Source organism: Varanus komodoensis, unplaced genomic scaffold (genome assembly GCF_004798865.1).
Source record: "Varanus komodoensis strain SLA01 unplaced genomic scaffold, ASM479886v1 scaffold4, whole genome shotgun sequence".
NCBI lineage: Eukaryota > Metazoa > Chordata > Lepidosauria > Squamata > Varanidae > Varanus > Varanus komodoensis.
Window position 1 is genome coordinate 35,997,935 of NW_025335941.1, and position 25,604 is coordinate 36,023,538.

General features: G+C 38.8%; 1 protein-coding gene across 16 annotated transcripts in view; it reads left to right on the forward strand.

The window, feature by feature from the left end:
* The window catches only part of LOC123029256 (ABI family member 3 binding protein), a 133,760-nt gene that overhangs the window by 92,915 nt on the left and 15,241 nt on the right, over positions 1-25,604 (forward strand). For 13 of the 16 annotated variants that reach the window (XM_044441958.1, XM_044441964.1, XM_044441959.1 and 10 more), the window contains 12 exons: positions 106-180; positions 1,804-1,881; positions 2,292-2,357; positions 4,158-4,211; positions 5,192-5,257; positions 6,587-6,661; positions 10,382-10,489; positions 14,096-14,206; positions 16,386-16,517; positions 19,977-20,042; positions 20,999-21,211; positions 23,175-23,283. In XM_044441958.1, coding sequence (XP_044297893.1) covers positions 106-180; positions 1,804-1,881; positions 2,292-2,357; positions 4,158-4,211; positions 5,192-5,257; positions 6,587-6,661; positions 10,382-10,489; positions 14,096-14,206; positions 16,386-16,517; positions 19,977-20,042; positions 20,999-21,211; positions 23,175-23,283 — 1,153 coding nt within the window. The remainder of the gene's footprint in view (positions 1-105; positions 181-1,803; positions 1,882-2,291; positions 2,358-4,157; positions 4,212-5,191; positions 5,258-6,586; positions 6,662-10,381; positions 10,490-14,095; positions 14,207-16,385; positions 16,518-19,976; positions 20,043-20,998; positions 21,212-23,174; positions 23,284-25,604) is intronic. The other 3 variants (XM_044441960.1, XM_044441968.1, XM_044441972.1) reach the window with 3 other exon arrangements.

A 25,604-nucleotide genomic window follows, 5' to 3' on the forward strand; every position in this document is an offset into this window, starting at 1 on the left:
AATAGCAGTTGGTTACCACAGTCACTCTCACATACTTCATTTCTTTCAGGTGAGAAACAAATCTGTTCATGCAAGTTATAATCCAGGTTTAAATTTTTATTTCAGCTTCAGCAGTGGAACAGTTCATTCCTAATAAATCAAAACCATCCACCAGGCCAAGAATGCTAGAAACTAAACCTGGTAATTGAGTCACTTTTGTAATTCTATATATTCACAGAATTAGATTGTTAGCCAAACCTCACTTTCTGTATTTTTAGAGAAAAATGCCAAATTCCTCTTGCTTATGCCTGAGTAGCTACACTCATAATGGGAAAACACAATATCCTCATCCATTGTCTTCTGTGGAAACTATTACATTGTTCCCAGATCGAAAGCAACAGCCTTTCTTCTTCCCCTCCCCACCCAAAAAAAGAAAAACAAACCCAACTTGAGAAGGCTGAAATGCCAGCAGATTTATCTCAGATAATAACAGGGTTTTTTTTAAAGGGCATTTGAAACATCAGTTGCCAACACTTGAAGCAATTTAAAGTACCTGCAGTGCCAAATGAAAGCTTTCTACTGGTACTGACATCCGGTATACTGTAGTTAATTAGCTAACAGTGCAATCTTATGCATGATAGGAAGGCATCCACAAACCATAAATCAATGCAGATTACACCACTCTACCCACAGGCCCATAGACAAAGCTATGACCTGGGATGTAGAATCCAAGCAAAGATTTCACCATTCATACCCCTTCCAATGGAAGAGGATTAGGGAGGGAGAAAAAAGGACCAGGCAGATGGGAGGAGGAAAAGAGTGGATGTGCTAGACTCACTAGTGTCTGTGTTGCTTGTCCCAACCTGTCCAACAAGAAGTAAGGGACATTTTCTCCTCTGTCTCTCCACCCATCTTACGAGTACCTACAAGGCTTGAGATAAGCGGAGGACTCTGATCTCAGTACCCTGCTTCTAGAGTGGCGATCTTGTTGGATTATGCTCTAAGTCAACATGACATGGGCCTGTCGCTACTAACCCTGTGGACTTCCTACAAATATTTGTACCCACATATTTTGCATAATCATATGGTTCAGTATGTATCTGTGTGTGTGCACGTGTGCATGCATTACATGGTTTAGACTTTAGACAGTTCCTTCAGCATGCATAAAGGATTATGTAGATATCATGGAGGCTTATGTAGATATCTTTTTATTATCAGCTCCCAGTTTTTGCAGCTAGGTACTTGGTAAACTCTTGCATATTTAAAAAGCCACATGTGTAGTTTTCCTTTCACATTGCTCAGATCACATGTGAAAGCTGAAATTTGTTCACATTACAACCGTAAATGTAGTTATGGACATGATCACAACAAAAGTCTTGATAGCTTCCGGAAACTTCTTTATCACCTTTTGTCATCTCTTTATAATGTTAAAGGTCACAAAATGTTACAGGAGAAATCTTACCAATTGCACTTTTTCCCCAAACAACCATGTCCATTTCAGCATTCTTTTTATTTTGCAGCATTATTCCAAGAAAAGAAGTTATCCTAACCATGCATAGGTTTAAATGCATCTTTGCATTTGCATGTACATCTGTTCATTTTGAATAGCTTTCACAGAAGCCCTGCACTTGACTGAGACCATGGGATGTAGGGGAGATTTTATTTTATCCTTTCCTTCTGCATCATCTACTGAAAATATCCCCTATAATTACTATGTGCCCAAACTGGGAAGCCGTTCTGACTCCCAATGTCATTTAATTTTTCCATTGCATCTTATATTTAGTCTATTTCAGGTTTGTAAAGATGTTCACTTTTTCCTTCCAGCAGCAGTACTTCAGACAACCTCACAACCATTTATACTAAAACCTACTATGTCTTCTGAAACACCAAAGTTAACTATGGGTAAAAGCTTCCTTGACGAAATGACTACACTGTTTATTCTCTCTTCAGCATCAAATATACCTTCTGCCATTATTTTGTGTTGTAACATCCCATCCGTCTGCTGAATGCTGCTCAATTTATCTTTTGTTTTGCTCTGATCTCTTGGTTTCCCTAGCGCTCAGAACACCATTGCTGACATTTTATTTTCTCTCTTTCACAAGTGAGATGCTGCTGTCTTCAAAGCTTGAACAATTTGCCTTATCAGCCATTGTGTATCATCACATTTTTCTGATTTTACCTTTTAATCCACTATCAGAAAAACACGGAATCATTACTGTTTTAGTTAATGCTTTTAAGGCATGCACTGTCATTTGAGCTAAACATGGCATGAGCCTGAAGAATATAATAACAATCCCATTCCTTTTTTCCAGCTTCAAAAGGAACACAGTTAAAACCTAAAACACCTGGCAAATCAGACGTATCCCAGACTAAAGCTGGTAATTGCATTTTTATAATATTTAATGTAGGTAGTGTTTTAGCAGGTTTTTAAAATAAGGCAACAGCACTTTTCATCTTAATAGGCACATCTTTATGTTGACTGGTAGCATCTTTTTTGATCAATACATAATGATTTCTAATAGAAATATATTGAAAGAGAGATTTCAAAAGCACAATATAGGTTTGCAATTCCTGACATATGATGAAGGATGCATTTTTACATTTTAAGCTTCTTCCATTTTTACTTCCTTCATACAATCGCAGTAATCTGAGGGGAAAATAACGGGATGTGAGGGAAATAGGTGGAGATGAGGAAGAAATAGAACATCCCCTTTTCTTCCTGTTTCACACTTCTTTTACTGAAATTCAGGTATTTCGGCCAGGTGGCAAAGCCTACTTGTATATTGTACTTAAGGAGCCACTGTGATGAAGAGCTAAATGCAGCTGCCTCCTGGTCTGGAACTTTCTGAGCTCTGTAGCAAGGTTCAAGCACATTCTTACTGTTTGAGAGGAGATGGTCAGCTGGATCCCAAAAGGGATAGTTGAATGCAATCTGCCCCATCACCTTCACTAATGGCTCATAGGCAACACAGATGGAGAGAAGTACTTGATTCTCATCTCTCTCACACACTTTCTCACACACTGCATATACATTCATTCTGAAAGCCTGATAATAGTTAGACAATAATTATGGTTTGCAGTTATATGGCGTGTTTGTATGTTTATATAGCATCTATTTATAGAAAATTTAGTAAAAATTAAAATCACAAAGAGCCTGACCAGAGCATTGCAACCTAAAGGACATAGCACATCTAGAGACCTGCATTGCTGATATTTTTTTCTAAGCCTCATTTAAATTGCTGGTGTTGGCCATTAAAGCCTCAACACTGTAACCTGCCTGGACTTTAGATCTCTCTCAGAGGTCCTGCATTTTATGCCTTCAACTCTGGCCATCCAACAAGTGAACATGAGAGACAGAGCCTTCTCCATAGTTATGCTGCAACTGGAATCGCCAGTCTTAGTGGAGATTCATCAGGAACACTCTTTATTATATCATGCAGAAATTGCACACCTAACCTTCTGTTTTAAATTGATGCTTAAACATTGCAGTGTTAGATGATATCATTTTAAATTTTATATTTTGTAACTGGGTTTGATTTTGGTTTTTTTTTCCTTGACAAAATAAGATGCACTGAGTGTTCTGTGATATGTAATAAGTAATAATAATAGGAAAGGAGTTTTCTTCTGTTCTCACCTCATACCTGACTCAGATGAGCTCCATTTAATCTCAGGTGACAAATGAGCATAGCACCAATTGCAGCTTACCTGGGCTCTTTCACGTTCACATTCATGTTCTTAATTGTCCCAAAGATACTTTGAATAACTTATCTACTTATTTCCTTGAAGTTGGCTGAACTGGCCTTATTTTCTATGTAACTTTCTTACAGGATTTAGCAGCCTACAGGTTTATTAACTTTTTTAAAAGCTTGATTTGTGTCTTGATTGAACTATAAGGCTGCATTCCTTGTTTCCAGATCATTTCTTCACTGTTTTGGCTAGGGCACAAGCCCTAATTTTCATTGGAATACTACCTAAGTGCTCTTTCTATCTTAGCTTGATCATTCTAAATATTATTCTGGTCTCAAAGGTGTCGTCCTCCATGCAAGCCTGATTCATAGCACTGGGCACTTTAACTTTTATACTGCTTTGAAAATGTCATCCTTATTGCTTGAATTTCACAGCATTCCACATAAAGAAGACCCTCTGTATACTTAACTAGTTCAATTGTTTTCTTTTAGTTTCATCCAAGCCCCACAGCAGTGCCACAACTGAAAGTCCACGTCTGAAAACTGGTAATATATTTGCAACTGTTTTAATTGAATTTATTTGAGTATTTCTTGGGAGTTGCTGAACTTAGTGTATTTTGCTCTTATGGCCCAATAATAAACCCCTAAACTACTTCTTAATTATATAATTGTAACAGATAAGGTATTCTGAAAAAGCTGACAGAACTGACCAACTGTTAGTTGATAAGTCTATGGTAGAAAAGCAACACTCAGTGTGCAATCTCAAGATCTGGCAGGGATTTTCCTGTGCAGCATTCTTCTGAGTTTGCTCATGAAAACCAATTTCTTTGGATCAAGGGGAAATACCTGTTGGAAGCAAATAACTGGAAGTCATCTTTTGTGGGTGGTTGGGCAAGGTTCCACAAGACTGCCAAAGTACCGGATTCCACTTCCCACATGATAGAGTTGTCATGGGCTATCAGATTGTAAAGATAATGAAGTACATGACAAGTATATCTAGTACATTAATCTTGCCAGCTCATGAACTCACTATCCACCAAATCCATGCAGTGATAACTGTCACCATATTGATAACCCACAGCTAACAAAGAACATCCAGACCATGGGTTCTCAGTGACCTGAGACCTGGGTCACAGAGTTTGTGGCACAAGCATGAGTTTACCTGGGGTTTCACAACTCAATTTCCTAACGACTGCATTTCAGTAGCATGCAAGGATGCGATGCATACTTGAATGCCAGTATGATAAGGAATAGTGAACTTCTGTGGCCTGGGGTGTGCTCTATAATATCTAGCAAAATTCTTCAATAGGTAAACTCCTAAGATTTGTAGTAATGCATTGGATGTCTGGATAATTATTACTTTTTCAGAAAAAAATGCTTTGTAAACTTGTATCATGCTAGAAACTACAAAGTTGATAGATGTTGATTTTTCCTGCTGTTGCAGTACTTGAAACCTATATCATGCTGCATATTATTTCAATGTTCTACCCTTAGAAACTAAATTAGTTTTGTTTTCTTTCTAACAGTACCACATAAAATCTATCTCACGACAGCAAAACCTAAGACGTCTGAAAAGCCACATGGCAGGCTTGGTAATGTAGTATTCTTTTTTGGATATTTTTTAAGTTAGTCAATGTTTATAATTTGATTTTATTTATAATTTGTAGTTGACCAGTATTTTCCTTAATATAGGTGAGCAGGAGTAGATTTGTTAACATTAGGATAGCTACAGGGGAGTTAAATGAGTCACATGCTAAAAAACTTTGACCTACTTCTTTTCAGCAAAGTCTTCAACCCTGCTTTCTATAGCCTCTTCCAGTGCTGTTGAATGCTGGCACTAGGGGGACAGTACTGTTTATAGACCTTAGTATGTCTTGCTAGAAACCATAAACAGCCTTGGACCATTTCTACTTTTCCCCACAACTAAAGTCTTTCCCCAGCATCTGTGCTGGACCCTTTCTGAGAACTCTGCACTCCAGTCTATGTTTTGCTGCTTCATCCAGTTTATTTCCCTGCCTGCATCTCCCAACCACCACTGCCATGTATATGGTATTAGTTGCTTCATTACTTTGACAGGGTTTAGAAGCAGTTCAATGCAAAAGAATGAAACATGAGTCTTAAAATAGGACTTCACTTAATTCTGAAATAGTTCAGATCAGTTTTCCTTAAACTGATACCCTCCATCTGTGTTGGACTACAATGCACATAATTCCCAAACTATGGGAATTGTAATCCAGTGCTTGTAAAGGCACCAGCTTGAGAAAGACTGGTCCAGTATTGGACTGGATCCTAATTCAGGCACAAATCTGACAGTAACAGTCATCCTCATTCCTTCTCCTCCTTAGGTAACTTTTCCAGTGTCCTGGAAGAGGACCTTTGGGGCTGTTTTGCATATAACAGTGGTATCAGTGGAAAATTGTGGCTCAATTAACCCAAGATTAACATGATTTGTGGGAATGTATGGTATACACAAGGTACTTCCATTTGTAAGTTGTTGGTATGCTGTCTGAACCTTGACATTTTGGTTCATTCGTGGGTTAAACAACCTAGAGTTAACCTGAGAACAAACCATGACTTTGTGTAAACTAGAAGTGGCATACGTCCCCACAAATCTTGGGGACATATTAACAAATTAACTCTTAATTAACTAATCAACTCTTGATTTGCCACCAAATACTGCCATTATGTATGAACTAGGTCACAGTCTCCTGAAATTGTGCACAGAGGGTCAGGAAAGGGAGATTTTAAAAATCAGGCAGATTTCTCTAGAAAGAGGTAAATTCACATCCATATACTCATAAAAATCTCTTCCACCTTCTCTCTGGAGTGGACAATATAATATTCTATAACAGTTACAAAAATAAATGTGAGTATACTATTGCTTTGTATCGGTTTTTAATGTCCTTTGCACTTATTTTCAGTTATAAATAAAACAACACCTGCCCCTGGTAGAACAAAAACACCTGGTGGATTCACATGGGGTAAAGTATCAAGAGGTAATACTTAGACATTATTTTTATTGTTTAAATGTTTTTCTGTGCTTGAGCTGGACAGGGTATTATCCAGTGACTAGAGTTCCCTTCCTGTCCCTTCACTTGGAACTGGATGAATAGCTACAGAGAATGAATGCTTGGTGGATATTTTTTGCGGTTATTGGAAAAGTGAATTAAATTTATGGTCATAAACCATAAAGAGGTTTGATTGAAATTATTAGGGCTTAAATGTAAATGTATTGGGATTCTGAATGTGTGGCTACCTCCAAAAGAAAGTGCTTGAGATTGGACTGCAGGAGGAAATCTAGTAATTCTGATACAGTGAAGTCTGAACAGTGAAATGCCATCTTAGGCTACATAGATAGAAAAATGGTATACTGTACTTATTCAAAGTACCTTTTAAAAAGATGTGAAGAATTAATGCAGATAAACAGGTTAAGTTGGATTTTAAAGCTTAAGTGTTGAGTAAATTCTTCCAGTTTCTGAAATGCAGCAAATATTTCTGCTTAGTAATTTGACTGGTAAATTTTATGTTGCATTTTTTAATTCAGAGGCCATTTGTTAATCATCCTTGCCAGATCAAAAGAATTTCCACCGTAAAATATTTTATAGGCAATAAATCAAGTACAATAGAACAAAGCTATTAAAACTAGTTAAGGCATCAAAGAGTTCAATCACTCAGAAGCAATGTGGTAATTAAGTTATAGCCTAATAGGATACAAATTACAAGTAAGCTTGAAGATTTTATGTTCATGTGTTTTTAGAAGTAATAATTTACAAGATTATACTGGACAATACATAATTCTATGTAGAACCAAAGCTATAGAATCATTTTCTCTTTTAAACCACTTGCCTCAAGTCCTAGGGTATGCAAACTATCTTAAATGTCTATCAGATAGATATTGAACTGATGGCTAGCCATAATCTCATCAAAAGGTATTTCCATTCTGCACTGCAATGACAGACTGTCCGATTAATTTCAAATTCATTTTTTAAAATCCCATATTGCCTATTCACACTGCTCTTAAACACATGAAGGAAATCTAATATTATGTAGTAGCAGTATGTAGTATTAAGCTTTAATTAGGAAGTCCTGGGTTTCATCCCTCCCCTTTCTGGATTATCTTGACCCTGGCTCAGCCTAGCGTACCTCACAGGGTCATTGTGAGGATAAATTGGTGTTCTCTGTGTACTCCCTGAGCTGCTGGGGGTGGAGGGGAGTGTGTGTGTGCACATACATACAAAATAAAAAATTCAGTGTTTCCTTGAGATCTATCCAGGCAACTGACCTTTTTCATACTCCTAGCTGCACTAATGTGCAAGGCCTGGGCACTGCCCTCCACTAGAATAGCTTATATAGCAGAAATGGAAGGGAAGTAGTTTGTCAGATATGATGGACCTCAGCTCCTAGTATCCCTGCCAATGCTGGGAGTGGAAGTCCCACCCTTCTGGAGTGAATTATGTTGATCAACTCTGTACACTATAGAAATATATTTTTATAGATATTCAGAAGACATCTTTCTTCTAGTGGTTTATCAACTGAAAACTTTTGAAAATCAGGCTTTCCCACCATTCGGGCTGCCACTTGCCATTGCAGGGACAACCTATCCCAGCACAAAGATCTTTTCCTTGACTAGTGAAGAGGGCTGGCTCCAGGTTTGAGAGGGCTCTGCATAAAAGGTCCTCTGGAGGGACCCAATCCCCTATCAGGCTGCTAGGCCGCTAGGAGGCCTAGCGGTTTGCCTGGCTGAGGGGGACACCAATCTAAGAATCAAAGTACTGGTCTAGCCTAAGGAAGGGGGAACTTTTTCAGATCAGATTTTAGTACAAACGTACCCAATTTCACACTTTAAAACAGAAAAAAAAAGCCAGTTTTTGGCATTTCTCTGAATTTTGCTCAGAAAATGCATGTTAAAATGTGCTTGTTTGGAGAAAGTACATTCAAAAATGCACAATATAAAGAAAATTGCTAAAATGTATATTAGGACAAATTGTGTACAAATATACATATATTAGGAGAAAAGCATGCAAAGTTTTTTTTTATAACTTTTCATGCAATTTTTTTTTAAATCAGCGTTAAGGATAACCAGATTTTAAAATGGGAGGAAATGAGAAAAACAAAAATGAACAGATTTGTCCACATCTAGTCTAGCCATCCTTTAAATACCACACAATGCCCCGGAGTGGTACCACGTAATGCTACTTGGATTGCCATGTAAGAAAAATAAATTGAGGAGAACTCAGAGCAGGGCTTGGCTGCCGGCTCTGCTATGATGCCAGCCCTGGCAACTGCTCGGGATGCTGGTACCGCTGCCTGCCATGTATTTGAAACCTTGTCTGTGTAATCATTTCAGTTTCAGGTTGGTCGTTCACATACGTGTCCAATTTTCAGGCTATGTTACTTACTTGCTCTACATGTAATATAATCCGGAGAAAGTTTGATTACAATATTTCCAGAGCCATACAAACAACATAAATCAAGGCACAACTAAAACTGCAGTGAAATGTCAACTTCGTTTACTACGAATAATTGCTGCAGGACTGGTTTCTGCATGGGCTTTGAGGAAGATATAAACATCCCATGTGGTCAATATTGTGAGACAACGCTAAACTGGAAGTCCAGGAGAAAGAAATCTGCCTCTTCTGACAAGCAATAGGTTTTGTAAACCATTCCCTGGAAATCTGTCATTGGACTGTGTTACTTATCCTGACACCAGTCTAATGTGTGGGTTTACAGGGATTAGTCAAGGAATCAGCACAGACACAATCCTCATACGACTTCCTGGTATCAAGCAATTGAATCAGAGCGTTTGACACTTGATTAATGCTATACCTTGTGCATGTTTGGCTGTTCTTTTCAAGCAAGCTCCACATTAAAACCTCAAGAAGATAAGGATATTGATGTCCCTATAGAAATCATGGATTTAGATCAGAGAAGAGATGGCAAAGTATGTTGCCAGAAGGGGACTTTCCCACAGCTATTCCCACAGGAATGATTTGAAAAGCATCTCCCAACGGTTTGCAGCCCCTCCTGAGTGGAGTGGAATCTGGCTGTGTGGGGAAAACTGCATGTGCCAAAAACTGAGTAGAGGAAACTTGTGTGGAGCTCAGAGCATCAGCCTAGAACTGAGGGGGCCCACTTTCAAATCCCTACTAAGCTCCCTGCGTGACACTGGATGAAATACTATTGCTAAGCCTTGACTACCTCAGTGAGTTGTTGTGTTGTAAAGATTAACATAGGTGAGGGAAATGTGGACACCGCACTCAACTCATTGGAGGAAAAGTGAGATATACATCTAATAAATTAGTTAGGGCTTTATAAATAAACTCATGTAAGGACCATAAAATTTAATTCAGATAGCTAGTGTTTTCAAAGGTCATTGAAATAGTAATCAAAATAAGATGTATTGGCCAATATTTGTATATATGTATTTCATTTGGATACTGTTTGAAAATGAATTGATATTTCTATAAATTGTTATCCTTTCTATGCTGGCAGTAAATGCCAAACATGCAGTTTGTTAGCAAGCTTTCACACACTTTGTGAACTATTAAAATTGTAGATTTGCATTAGCTAGTATGTACAATTAGATTATTGGTGATATTTAACTGATCTTTCTTGATAGTCTTAGGCTATCAGATGTCCATATAGCAGACAAGTTGTCTTTGTGATTGCTTGGATATGCATCGTAACACATAAGGATTTTGATTTTGATTTTGCAGGGGACAAACTAACAGACCGGGATGCTACCAGGGTACTTAGTACAAGTTCTAGTATAAGCTACAACACACCAGTGGATTCTGCAGTTGCAAGAAAGAAGCCAGAACCTGGTAAGATTAGTTTTCAATAATAGGTAAAAAGATGCTATTTCTCCAGCAACATGATTTACCTGGAAGAGTCTAAATATAAACTTAAACCCTTATATTTAAAATATACTTCATTTATTTATTATATTTCTAAACTGTACAATAGCCAAAGTTCTCCAAGCAGTTTTTCAAAAATTTAAACCTTAAAACTACCTTAGAGAAACCATACACATACAATTATATGCATATATAACACAAACAGCGAGAGAGAAAAATTAAAAACAATTTTATATCAAAGATATCATGAGTAATTGTTGTTTCCATTTGTATTTATTGACCTGTAAGAATATCCTGATCTTAAAAGTCAAATAGTTATCCCATGCACCCTCATACACAAGCAAAATCAACCACATGTTCACCAGTATTACTAGCCCACTGAACAGATGGAACAGGTAAATAAAAATTGAAATCTCACAGTTTAAGTGGAGAACCAATTAAAGAAAATGGCATACAAACTTTCTTCTTTATCTTCTATGGTGATTTTCTACAGAATACAGACTAGAGAAATAAGCAGAACTTGTTCTTGTTCTGCTAGATATTGTATGTATTCCATGGATAGATTCTTGAAAAGGCTCAGTTTCAATGTCTGTAATAATACTGTTATATTCATTACCTTGCATTTTTGACCATGACTAAAATATAAATTTAAAAATAATATACAAAAATGGGTTGGATCCAGACTTGCCTCTCTGCAAATAAAATTGCATCTTCAATTACTGTAGGTTCCAGCAGAAGCTTTCCGCTGGAGGAAGGTGATGCACCATCCTTTTTCTCTGATTCTCTTTTCCACAAACTGAATACCACTGTCCATGCTGTTTGAGATGATCCTTCATTTGTCTGGAACAGCATGCACAGCAAGGGAAAGAGGGAATTTGAGAAAATTGTACCCTGCTCCTTTCCACAAGAACTAGCAGAGCCGATTATGTGCTAGCCTGTATCCAGTCCCTTCGTTTCTTCAGCTTAAAACCAAAAGAGCACTTTAAAGAGATGGCACTTTAGCTTACACAGGGGGAGGGGGGGAGGAAATGCCATATCTTGAATGAATTTCTCCCTTGCAATTGTAGCTCCACACACTGTACTAGCATTTGTTCCAGAAATCTCCCAATCACCAGAAACAGCTTCTTAAGAGAACTATTTAAACAAGTGGAACACTGCTTTATACATTTTAGAATCCAATCTGCTTTAATCTAGTAGAAAAGTGTGGCTTATAAATTTGCAGTCTAATTCTATGCTTGTTCACATAGAAGCATAGAATTTTAATTTTAATTTTAATTGGACTTGCTTTGTACTAAGTATGCATAGTCTGAAATTATTAATACAGTGGTACATTGGCTCACGAACTTAATCCATTTCACGACTCTAGTTGTAATTCGTTCCAGAAACATGCTTGTAATCCAAAGCACTTGTATATCAAAGCAAATTTCCCCATAAGTTTCAATGTAAATAAGGTTGATCTATTCTATAACTATTTTTTAATCAGAAAAACTTGAAACAAAGAACAAAGTGACAAAGAACAACAAAGTAACAAAGTACTGTACAGTACAGTGGAGAACACTAACCTAGGTGGTGGGGGAGGTTATTGTTTTGAGGGAGAGTCCCCCTCCATAAGGACACTGGGGAGATCTCTTTCAGGGGTTTCCTCTCTTCTTTGTCTCTTAGCTGCAGGGTCAGTTTTGGTGAAAAATCTGTCTATAGTCACTTGATTTTCCTGTGCTGGATAACCCTTCGGAAATGAGAGACCACGTTATTGTTCATCAGATTCAACACTCTGTTCATTACAGTTACGTTGGGGTGGTGCTTCTCAAAGAAATCCTGGCACTAATTCCATTTTTTCACAATGGACTGTATCACATCTCTGCTAGCCTCATCCACATCACTGCTAATCACTGAATCCTCCTCAGCAAGTGCCTTCTGCTGCTCACTCTGGAGTTCAGCAAGTTCTGCTGTCAGCTCCTCTGTGTCTTCCCTGCACGAACACAACTGTGATTGTGGCCATCTCCCCACTCAGGGGGGTGGGGAGATGACCACTATCTTGGTTGCCACTCAATGCGGAGTTCACGACCCAAGTCAAAATTTTCATGAAACTTTTGTTCGTGACCTGATTTGGTTGTGAACCAAGGTGTTCGTGAGCCAAGGCACCACTGTATTCTGTATGTAGTAAGATGAGTGAAAATCATATTGTGGGGAATCTGTGTTTCTGCTGAAAAGAATGTATAAATGATATTTATTTATTACTCATTAAATATTAAATTATATGTTATATGCATTATGTAAATCTGCATTCATCCCAACTGTCCATAATACCTAATGTTGCTTTGCCATTTCTATTTGCTGGCCTTTCATTCATGTACTATAGTCTCTCTGAAGCTACGCATGAGCTTGTTTTACTAAGTGCTTTGAAAGCTTCTCCCACTTAATTCTATCTAGTATTAAAACTTGCAAAGAATGCATGGAAAGAAAGGCTTTTAATTTATAAACTAAATAATTCTGTTAATCTCCATATATGGGAGTGGAATTCATTGACATGAGCACAGAAGATCTGACTTTGGCAATTATAGTACCCATTTAATTGTCAGAAGGACCATTGTAATATTTATCAATTAAAGGTTTGCAGCAGAAACCCATAAGACTTTGAACAATTAGAAATACATGACATTTATTTGTGCCTCAATTCAGTTTTCACAGTACCCTTCACTGCACTATTTGAATGCCCAAAACCAAAATATATCCAGCTAGGGTACATCACAGGGACCTTTGCTCCCATTTTGGAATATCAGTTGGCTTTGCATGGTCATTTAAAAATATTTAAATTTAAGAAGAACAGAATGCAGGGAGTTGATGTGATTGACATGACCTCCTGATTTCCTGGAGTATGAATCACCTGGAAGTGTAGGGGAGCCTTCATCCACTTCCCAGTTAAGACACTTATGGGCTAAATGAGGGGATCCTCATTGATTCATGTTAAATGCAAAAAGATTACTGCTACTCCACTTGCTCCATCATCCCAAATTGATTTGGGAATAACTTCAGACTAGTTACTGATGTTTTTCCCCTAGGTGTACTTTTAGGAAGGATGAGAGATATTATGTTATATTCCCCTGATATGTCCCAGTACACAATTGTTTGCATTTGCAGTAATGAGCATCTTCCTAGAAAACAATTAACACTGCTTTCACTTTGATCTCAGTCTCTCAGAGAGCACCATATATTGACAATGGCTGATGCTTGTTTCTGCCAATATAGTGGCATGCAACTGAACGAAATGATTCTTAACTCTGAACAAGAAGCATACATTTTGAGGATTTAGCTTAGCCGCTTTGCTGTGCTGGTTGCTGTGCTGTTTGGCCTAAGGCTGGAAGCATGCACATTTTCATGCAGGAAATGCAAATGCTCAAAGTAACTCCTTTCAGCTCTTCCCTGTCTATGTTTTGTGTTCTTTTGCAGTTCTTATCGCTGAAGCTCATGCCTTTAAATTTTGTTTGAGAAGTGTAGCTATTAGCCATTTTTCTCTTTCTGATTGCGTGGTGTGAGGTTCCTTCGTTAACAGTGGTGTCTTGTAACGTTATACAGTAGCTACACCACCTGACTCTCCACGACCACCCTTAGCTCCTGCCAAGCCTACACCAATGAAAAGAAAACCTTTGCCTCCAAACACTGTGACTGGTAAACCTGGACGTTCAGGTATGTTGGCTTCCCAGGAAGCAGTTTTAACAGGAAGAAAGGAAGTTACTTTATACTGGGTCAGACCCTTGGTTCACTTTGCTCACTGGCAGTGGTTCTCCAAGATTTCATGTAGGAGTTATACCAGCTGTACCCTGGAGATGCTGGGGCTTCAGGCTTTTACATGCAGAGAATGTGCTTGACTTTGTAGCTATAGCACCTTCTCAACAAAACCACCCCATTCCAGTTTATAAGTGTAAATCCAGGGAACTTTCTGTAGGTGTACTCAGAAGATACTTAGATTCACTGGGACCTTCATAATTTGTTTTTTAATAAAAGGCAGCCTTCGTATATTTCTCAGTTTTGCATCATATATGACTGTTGGATGCTGCACAAGCATCCATATTGTCAGGGTTCTTTTGCACTGTATTCACCCATGGAAATGCTTTGCATGCTAGGAGTGCAATGTGCTTAAACTGTCTCTGCCAGATGAACCCAAGCACCAGTGTCAATGTTCCATTGTGCACATGAATTCTCTGCTCACAGAAGGAAAAAGGAAAGCCAGTGAGCCCTCAGAAAACATTCCCATATTTGAGAACCACTAAATTCAGTCTTTCCTCTTCCAACAGTTAATCTTTACTCTTAGTCTCCCACCCCATGTGAACAGCAGGTGATGGAGAGAGAGAAAAAGGAATGCCACAAGTACATTGGCAAGGCTGATCACATCAATCTCCCTATGTGATTGCTATCCTGCCAGGATAGAGTGTTGATCGGATGAAAAAGAGTCATATAATCTGCTCCATCCACCTGGCTTTGGTATAGTGCTCAGAGGACTGTTACAACAGTGAACCTGTCCCCATGTATGGGAAGGGTTTCTTGGCTAATAGCTATTCTCCCAAATGGTATTGGAATAAAATGTTTGTTCAGTTTTTCCCAGGCTATTTTCCCCTTTTGTTTTCATTATATTTCATACTAATTTAGTATAACTAATATTTTTACCCACTTCTTTTTTAGATTCAAGATAGAAGCTGTAGTAAATTTTAGAGGAAAATAAATGAGAACCTATAATATGGGGAATCCATATTTCTCAAAAACACTTATTTTTCTTAAGAGATTGGATTCTAGCTCTCAATATATTTCTGTGTGTAGGGGGATTTTTTTTTTCTTCATATAGTTCAGTTAATTTCATATATAAATACACACACACACACACACACACACACACACACACACCCATCTCATTTTTCTTTCCTGAATCATGCAAAAATAATCAATCATTTATACACTATATAAAAAGTGAGCTATCAAATATATTAATACCTGCAGTGTCTGGGTTTTTTTATTGGCAAGACAAGAATTTTAGACTGATCATGGTATCCTCCTGGGTGGGTAGGGGCCACTGCCTGAGTTGTGGGTAGGGGCCACTGCCTGAGTTGTGGGTAGGGGCCACTGCCTGAGTTGTGGGTAGGGGCCACTGCACTGCAGTGCTTCCACTCCTACTTGGACACACAACTCCAGAAGTGGTCCTTGGGGGATATACCTAACCCCCTTGGATTATCCAACATGGGGTTTCTCAGTGGTTGGTCTTGTCCCCCATGCTGCTTAACATCTGCATGGTAACTGCTGAATGGGATCATCCAGAGTTTTGGAGTGTGCTCTCACCATTATGTGTATGACACATATTTCTTGTTTCATTGTCAACTAATGGGACTGTAGATGTGCTAACCCAGTGCCTGGCTGAAACACTAAGAGCTAACAAACTGAGGTTCAATGCAGACATGACTGAGATGCTGTTAGTGGATGGGTCTTCTGAGCACAAAAAGAAATCCAACCTGTTCTGGATGGGGTCACACTCCCCTTGAAGGAGCAGGTTAGGATTAGAATTAGTGTATCCCTAAGTTCAAAACATCTGGAGAAAAACAGCTTCTAGAAGACTGCTGTAACTGCCTTGTCACATGCCATATCATAAAAATAAACCAAGAACAGAAAGTTACATAGATGTGGAACAGAAAGAAATGTCTTATTAAATCATTAATTATTTCATGCTCAGGTGAGAATCTAAATCAGTCTATATAGAGGATGAATAAATAAAGCAGGTTTAAAAACTGAATCTCTCCTATAGCCTATAAAATGTTTTATTTAGAATCAAGGATACATTGGTTCCAACTAGACATTCAGGTTCACTTTTGTTTTAAAATAGGAAACATCTTGATGCCACAAGCCTCTTCATTTTCCACAGCATCTTCTACAGCAAAGCCTACTGGGCCAGCTTCTCTCACAAAAACAGGCTCACCAAAAAAGCTACCTACAGCAGCTTCTTCTCCAGATTACAGTAAGAATTTTAATTGTACATTTCTGGGTCTTGTTTGTTTGTTTGTTTGTTTGTTCTCTATCAGACTAGCAACCTAATCTGTAACTTAGTATTCCTGCTGCACTAGAATTATAATAGCAGTCCTGGCAATATTTCATCATTCCAAGTGTCCGTGGGGCTGTGACTCACACATCTTGCACCAGCTGCTTGACTCCCTTCCTGAAACAGATTCTCGGGAGCACACAAGGATGAGAGGAAACATGTAGAGCAGAAGAAGCAGAGATGGAATAGCTGTCTCTAGTGAATCGCTAGTGAACACAATCATACCTGTTGGCTGATGCTTTTGGCTTAAGAATTACAACTCTTGTCCCTTATGAGGGCCAGCTCATTAATTAATGGGCTGGACCCTGCTGTGCTTTCAGGGGGTGCTTGGGGAGTCATGGACAACTTCCTTCATCAAAATGAAAGAAAAAACATTATCCACTCCTGATATTGGTTGTGTTTTTCCTCTGCAACGCTACTGGAGCTTTGGATGGAAAAATCATGACTACAGAAAGGAACTGAGAAAAGGTTCATTGTTGCCTTAATGAAAATTGAGGGCAGGCACCTCCCATGGGTCCTGTTAGGTTGACTGGGCTTCAGCTGCTGTCCAAGGATACTGTGTGATGGCATTGGCCTGATTTCTATGAAATACAGAGATGAAGGGCATAACTTGAGTTTGAAGGGGCTGCACCATATTCCTTTCTAAGGGGAAGATACTCTGCAAGTTCAGTGCAGAACCTGGTTGTGCACAAGTACCTATCATGTGTCATCTGAGATATCACCAAGATGTATACAATGCTTTTTTGTATAAAAAGTTGAGGCAAAAGGCCAGTTTTTGGACTAGAAAAAGCCTGAAAAGAAAGAAGAATGAAAGAAAATCAGAAAGCTGTTTGGAGGAAATGGAATGTTGGGGAAGAAATGGAATGCTGAGAGCTCTTGACAGTAATATATTTCTGGGGAGAACTGAACAAAAATAAGGACCTAGTTCAGCTTGGACTTAGCTGGATGTGTTTATCCTTTTTGCTTTTATGGGTTTTGTTTGTGTATTTAAACCATTCAGATGTTAAAACTTTTCCCCTAATAATAAGACTTTTTTCAGTAAACTTTAAAATGTTGTTTAAACTTTGTGGTTTCTTGTTTTACCTATCTTATGCCTACCAAACTCTAGATTTCCTAAAGATGCTTAGAGGTGGCCTGAAAGTTTTTCAGATTCTTTGGTGGATGCAGTGAGCGAAATAAAAACATCTATGTAGTGGTAGTGAAAAGGTCATTGGAAGGGAAGGGCAAACAGAAATGGGGCTATCTATATACATGGAACAAAGCATAGCTGGTCCTGTGACAGTCACCCTCAAATATGTGTTTGAAAGTAATTTACAAGGACACCTATCCCTCTACAACATGGGTTAGACAACTTTGGAGGAAGCTGTTGTACTTCTAAAAATAATGAACTGAACATGCCATATACCACAAGGAAGGCAAGGAGGTTACTATGAAATACATTTTTTTTTATTTTTGTGTAATATTTGCCCTCCTGCCTCTTGAGATCGGCAGCAGAGGCTCTCCTCCAGGAGCCTTCCATATCAAGAAGCAGAGTACCCGGAGGAGAGCTTTCTCTGCGGTGGTGCCCCATCTGTGGAATGCGCTCCCCAGAGAGGTCCGCCTGGTGCCGTTGTTATTTGTTTTTCAGTGCCAGGCCAAGACCTTTTTATTCAAACAGTATTTTAATAATGTTTAATAGTTATAGATTTTAATTGTGCAGCCAGTGTGTTTCCGGGTTTTAATTGTAATTGTTATTATTTTGTATTTATTTCTGTAAGCCACCCCGAGGCTATGTGGCAAAGGGCGGCATATAAAAACTTTAAATAAATAAATAATATGTTGTGAGCTGCCCAAGCAGCCTTATGGTGGCATACAGGTCAAATAAATTAATATCTGAAGGAATGCTTCTTCCCATATATACCTACCTGGCCCTTAAGATCATCTTCAGGAGTCCTTCTTAAAGAGCCCCCTCTATAGGAGCTAAGGAGGGCGGTGAGTGGGAGAAGGGCCTTCTTGATTGTTGCACCCCATTTATGGAATCAGCTTCCCAAAGAAGTACTCCTGGCACCTACCCTTTTTCCTTTCTGGTGCCAGGTGAAAACCTTGTAATTTTCCAGGGATATAAATAGTTTAAAAATTAATTTTGATATTGTATTTTATATTAGGGTTCCAATTTAACAATGGCAGCAATCAACTTGTTATATCGTTGTATTAGCAATTTCAATGTGTCTGTTTTTATTATTTTATTGTGATATCTCTCTGTTTTTATCCTTCCTTGATTTGTTTGCTGCCCAGACTGCCTTTTATGCTATTGGGTAGCATAAAGATTGATTGATTGATAGCAGCAAAAGTTTTTACAGATGGGGAGCAATAAGGACTCAAATAGTGGAAATTATGGCCAAAAACTGGATTTGCAATGATGTATCATTGCAATGTATCATAGAAGCATCCTCTGCTTCTAGTGGAGACACCATCACATATAATCACTACCTTTATTGATACGATGCAGCAATGATGACATGGCTCTGGAATGATATTTATAGCGTATACTTTTCATCTTGTGCCTGCATTAAGGTATATGACTATACATCCTGTTTACTTTCACAACTTTCTTAATATGAATCCAGTTTGGACAATTCAGACATCAAATTATAGGAAATGAATCAGCCAACAAATAGCTCATAGGCTAGAAAAGGCTAAGTGAGATGACTGCATTGAAAGACTCAAATATTTTGTAATAATATCTTACATTACTTTAAGGCATTTCAGAGTTATGTCATAAAATTTTCATTTTCATTCTTGCTTACTCCTGTAAAATCCATATATCTAGTTAATTCAGAATGTGTTCCTTTACATTTATTACTATAGCTACCAGTACAAAGTCATTAGAATTAGTTTTGCTTGGCATCTTTTCACTGGCTAGCAAAATGTGTATATGTATGTCTCCCTGGCCATTACACGACATGTATAGCATAAAAAGTTGAATTGGCTTGGAGTTGCCTTCAGCATTTTTGAGTGCTGCTATGTACAAAACAAATGTGTTCCCTGAGGAGACTGACAATGAATTAAGTGACTGGAGTATCCATGACACTGAAAAAGAATCTTTTTTAGAGCGCTAAGGGGGATTTTGTATATTATACATGAAGTAAATCCAAGAGCAATAATGAGCTCAGTCATTTGGGTTATGATTGTCTTTATTTTGCCAGTGCAGAGACTTTTATTTTCCATCACAGCCAAATTCAACTCACTGCTAAGAAAAAGGTTAACATGACTTTAAGCATGCACCAAGTAGAGGATTTAAGAGACTGAGGCTAAAATGAGAGATGAAATATTAGGTGTTATTTCAGTATTGCAAATCAGAGTATTATTAAAATTTTATGGTTGTTTTCCTCTCCTTAGGTAATCCAATGTTCAGCTCACTTCCTACAACAGAGACTGATATTGCAGGCACGCCAAGGTATAGAGGTATGTGTAAAATAGCAGTCATTGTTTGATACTGAGGAAATAATATTTAACCATGAATCTTTTGATTATCAGCAACATGTCCAAGAAAATGAATCTTCAGTAATGAAGAAAGGAGGAGTTAGATGATTGTACATATGTCTTCAAAAAGGGCACAAATGGAGTCAGGGTGACAGGAACTAGCTCTGCTCTCACTTCCTAAACTTCCAGTGGCCACACCCCACTTCCACTATTTCTGCACTATTTGGCACACATGTGAGACAGTTCCACATATATATGACTGTACATATGTAGGGTGCCTTTATGTGAGAGGAGGCCTTGACTAGGGTAGGATCTCTCAAGGTGTGAAGAAGCTCAGTGTGCCATGCTGCCTCACCCATCAAATTTATTCTCATGCATGCTTAAAAAGAGTATGGCCGCTGGTAGATGGGGCTAGCCCTTGCAGTCCCATAACCTTCTTTATGCATTTCTTGAGCATATGATGTCATCTCTAAACCACTCTGAAATGTTCGAGGGAGGATGAATTACTAACCAGGGTAAAAATAATAATGTTTTGAAACATGCTTACAGAGTGTAATGTATTTCATAATATATACAAGGGAAGACAGCTTGAATGTTTGGCAAGCAGCTCAACATTATTTTACTACACGTTCAAGCATTTTCAGGATCTGAGGAGCCTTCTTAACATTTTATAACTGGCTTTCATAACTGAATGATACTGTATGCATAATAATACTCATAACAACAACCATCTCTGTTCATAAAAAATACATATTAAGAGAGAAAGCTTCCAGCTTAGCTTCTTCTCCCCAACATGCTGGTTGACTGTTGGAATATCTCTTTGGGGAAGCATTTCAATATGAAAATCACTGCCTGAGGCAGTATGCATCAGATAGCTTTGCCATCTCACCTGTAGTTTCCATGAATTTACAGTGTAAATGTTGCTGCTGTTTCTCTAGGTGACCATGTAAAGTACATTAAAAAAGAAGAAAGTGTGCCATGTTCCATCACGGATACACTGCAACACTTTCCCACAGAAGAGGGAGACAGTACTGAGAGGGCCACTGCTCCTCCACAAAAGCCTCCTACGAACCTCACCGTGGTGACAGTTGAAGGCTGTCCATCATTTGTCATACTGGATTGGGAAAAACCACAAAATGAAACTGTCACAGGTGAGCCAAACTTTTGTTATCTTAGAAGAGAATGGAAGAAGAGCCATGCTGGATCAGGTCAAGGGGCCCTCGGGCCCAGCATTCTGCTCACACAGGAGCTGCCCACAGGATCCTACAAGCAGGACATGAGCGCAAGAGCACCCTCCCACCCACGGACCCAGCAACTAGTCTAGACTGGCAATAAGGACCCAAGAATCATATCTCAGACTTGGCAAAAATACATGAATGAATGAATTATGAAACTGAATCCCTTTCCCTACATCTTTACTATTCTGGAGACTTGATGGTGTTCTTTATACCACTTTATTTAAGCTCCTTAAATTTAAGTGAAAAGTTTATGGCTGCCTAATTTCTATTCACAGCCCAAGGTGGTAGCTGCATGATAACCTCAGTGATTATTCTATAAAAGCTGCAATGGATAAGAAACCCCACTGACAGAGAAGTCACCAGACTCCATATGTCTATTCCACTGGGTCTCAGAGTGTCAGAACCTCACTACTCAGTAAAACTTTTTCTGGAAGTAATTCCAGTGATTATGTAATCCTTTATGGCCCCAGTAATAGAAAAAAAACCCAGATATGAGATTACAGTGATTGAACAGAATCAATTTGTAAGCATTACCTAAAAATCCAATCAGCCCTGGCTTCAGCATACAGCAAATAGGTTTACAGTTCCAATAAAATGAAGAAGGTTGGCTCTGGTAAGCAGTAAAGATCAGTACCTCACCCTTGATTCTAGAAGGGAAACCTGCCTCATAGACATTTATGGGATGTCTCTGGACACCTGCACACCAACCTCTCTAGTTGATGGTGCACCTTAGGACAACCCCTGCCCTGAAAGTTCTGCTCTGCAGCGACTTCCATCTCCTACAAACCTGTTCCCACAGATGTCCCAGGTCTGGAGCCAGGAGCCTCCATCAAAGCCAGGACTCCCAGCTGTAGAAGATAGGCCACATCAGGGTCCTTCCCTCCTTCCCAGCAGGCCTAGATGAACTGCATTCTCAGGCATCTGGCTCCCCATGGCTGATTCTACAGCTTCCCTTTCTGACTGAATTGGTGCCATAGGCTATGGCTCTCCTCAGATTAGAGCAAGGTCTTGCATCCAACTCTAAGGTAGTGGTGAAGGGGGAACTAGGCTGTCTTATTTCAGAAGGGATTGTCAGGGAAACAATCTAAGTCTATGCATGTGTCAGTCTACTTCTGTTTGGAATTAATTTGGATGGAAAAATATAACTGTGAATATTTTCACTCTGTTGTTAAGCAGCAGTCTTGATTCCAAGACATAATTAAGCAACTGTCTTGAGGGTAAAAGCTATATTTCATTATGTGCTAGCCTGCTGCGTTCTACTCATTTATTTCTCATTCTCTTTACTTCTGTCTGGGCAGTCTTACAGATTGTATAATTGTATAAGGTATTGAAACATCATAAGAAATTGCACAACAGTACTCACAAAAGAAAGCACGTGTGTTCTTTCCTTCCTGAGAAGTAGTAGGTTCAGCAGGACCCATTTGACCAGCTCCTTCTCCACTTCCCATCCTTTGCCAGAGGCCACCCAACACAGCTGCAGGAGCAGGGGGAAAGCTGTGACAGATGCTCCACATCCCAAGCGGAACATCCATTCCCACTAGGGGATGGCAATAAAAATCCCAGTATCCCCATCAAAACTATTTCCTATTCACAACAATTTCCTTAGGGAGATTTTTTTTTAACATTACCATTACCAAGAACTGCCCCCCACAACATAAAAATTCCTCTACTTACACATGCAATATTAAATAGATTATCCCATGACTCTTCAACATGGCAAATCCAAGCAAAGACAGAATTACTTCCTCAAATCAAGTTGTAAAAAATATTTCCTTTTAACAAATGTGTTATTTAATCCAGATTTTAACTACTTTACACTAAAAGCATATTAATGGAGATGCAGAGAATAGTTCAACAAGATTTCTCTTCATTTCAGAGTATAAAGTTGTATCAACTGAAAATGGAGGCCCTGTTGGAAAGGACAAGTCCATTATAACTACAAATCAAACTCATTCTACTGTTGAAAACCTAAAACCTAACACAAGGTAGGTTGGAATCATTACCAAGAAACCTTGCTGTAATACTGAGCCATTGCATCCAAACAGTTCAACAGCATATTTTCGCCTAATCATTAACGACATAATTCTAAAATCAATAACAAGCTGTAGACAGAAGCAGTCACTCATCAAGTCAGTTCCACTATTGTTCTTTCTTCATACCAAACAGTAATTGCAGACTCCCGACCAAACACCGTCCTCAGCTGATTCAAAAGAGCAGATCATTTCATTTTCAGAAGGTTGTAGATGAAAAGTACTTGTGCTCAGCTGCTGGCAGGGGCCGGTCCTACTGTTAGGCAGTGTCTCAGACAACAGAGATCTGCAGCAACTTGCTGAAGGAAAGAGCTCTGTGTTGTTTGAAGCCCACTCTGCATCCCCTTACATTGTTCAATCCGCTCTCCCTATGCGGAACTATGTGGAAGATGCAATTGCCGGTCCCACTGGCTTCTGTATATGGAATGTGTGTGGGGGTGTGGGGGGAGTTCCATCTTGCCCTTCACCTAAGGCAGGAAAACGACTGAGGCTGGCCCTGGCTGCTGGAGCAACTAGCAGTCTGGGATGGAGAAATGAGTCTTTGGTTAGAAGCAAATGATCCATGCCTCAGTACTTATGGCTCTCAATCCTGCGGGAATTGTAAAGCAGATTTTCTCTGGCTTTTACCTATTAAGTTGGAAACAATGATTCTTTGAATGGGGGCAGGGAGGACTCCTTTCTTAGGAATCAAGTTTTACAAGCAGTTGGAAATGACTGCTAATATTTTCAGTGGAAGCTTTCACTTTATACTTGGTTCATATGCCTGAAACCAGTACAGGATTTTCCATTTTAACCAATTTTGATTTTTTGTGCTTTTTAACACTAGGTTAACTTAATGGGTACTTTTTATTGTGGAATTAAAAACCTCTATACTATGGTACATACTTAACCAGAAAAGGTGTTAACATGAACACAGCCTGAATGTGCACTTTGGCAATACAGGGAGGGATTGGGGTGGAGAGATTTTGATTATGGAAATGGTACTACAAGAGGACAAAACTCTGTGTATCTATCCTGTACAAGTGTGAAATTCTGACCTCCTTATAAAAATATCTAACATATCCCCAAGATCAACCTCTGTACCACAGGAATATAGAATGGCCAACAACAGGTTAAAAAAAAAAACATGGGGGTGGGGGTAAATCCAAGAAATTTCAGGCCAGTTATCTGTGTTCTGGGTAAACTGGTTGAAAGCATTATTAAAAATAACATTGGCATATAGAAAAACAAGTCCTATCAAGAATGTATCTAAAAGGCTTCCACAAAAGTAACTCCTGTCTCACTAACCTTTTAGAGTTCTTTAAGAATGTCAGTAAACATGTGGACAGCAAGGCACTGTTTACTTGGATTTCCAACAGACTCTTCATGAAGTTGCTCACCAAAGATTCCTGAGCAAACTTAGCCGTCATAGAATAAGGAGCGGGGCGGTCCTCTTATAGATCAGTAACTGGTTAAGGAACAGAAAGCAGGAATAAATGGTAGATTATCTCAGTGGGGAGACATAAGTCATGGGGTCACATGGACATCTGTATTAGGACCAGTGCTTTTCAACTTATTCATAAATGGTATGGAATTGGGAGTAAATTCTGAAATGACTAGGTTTGTTGATGACACCAAATTATTTAGGGTAGTTAAAACAAAATAGGAATTGTGAGGAGCTTCAAAAGAATATCTTCAAACTGGGAGAAAGGGCATCACAATGGCAAATGCCATTCACTGTAAAGATTAAGGTAATGTGTGTTGGAGCAATGGGATATATATCCCATAATCCTAGAATCTGAGGTCATCCCAATATGCTGGAAGCTTCTGTACAGATAAATAGAAGTGTTTCTTCACTTAGCACATAGTTAAACCATGAAATTCACTTCCATAGTGTAATGATGCCACCAATTTGGATGGCTTTAAAAGGCAAATGGACAATTTTATGGAGGAGAAGATCATCAGTGGCTACTCCTCATGACCAACTATATGCTGCCTCCAATATTAGTGGTAGCATATTAACTGCCTCCAATTATGTATACCAGTTGCCAGGAAACATGATCAGGAGGGTGCTATTGTACTCATATCCTACTTGTAGGATCCCATGGGCAGCTGGCTGACCATGATGTGGATGGAATGCTGGACTGTACATTAACCCTTGGTCTGATCCTGGACAGCCCAATGTTCTTAAGCTATGGCCCAAATTCAAGGCAGAACCCCTGCAACTGTTTTAAACCTTAAAAACCTTGCAAGAAATGATCACATATTCTTGTGCAATATGCCGTTTGGCCTGCAGA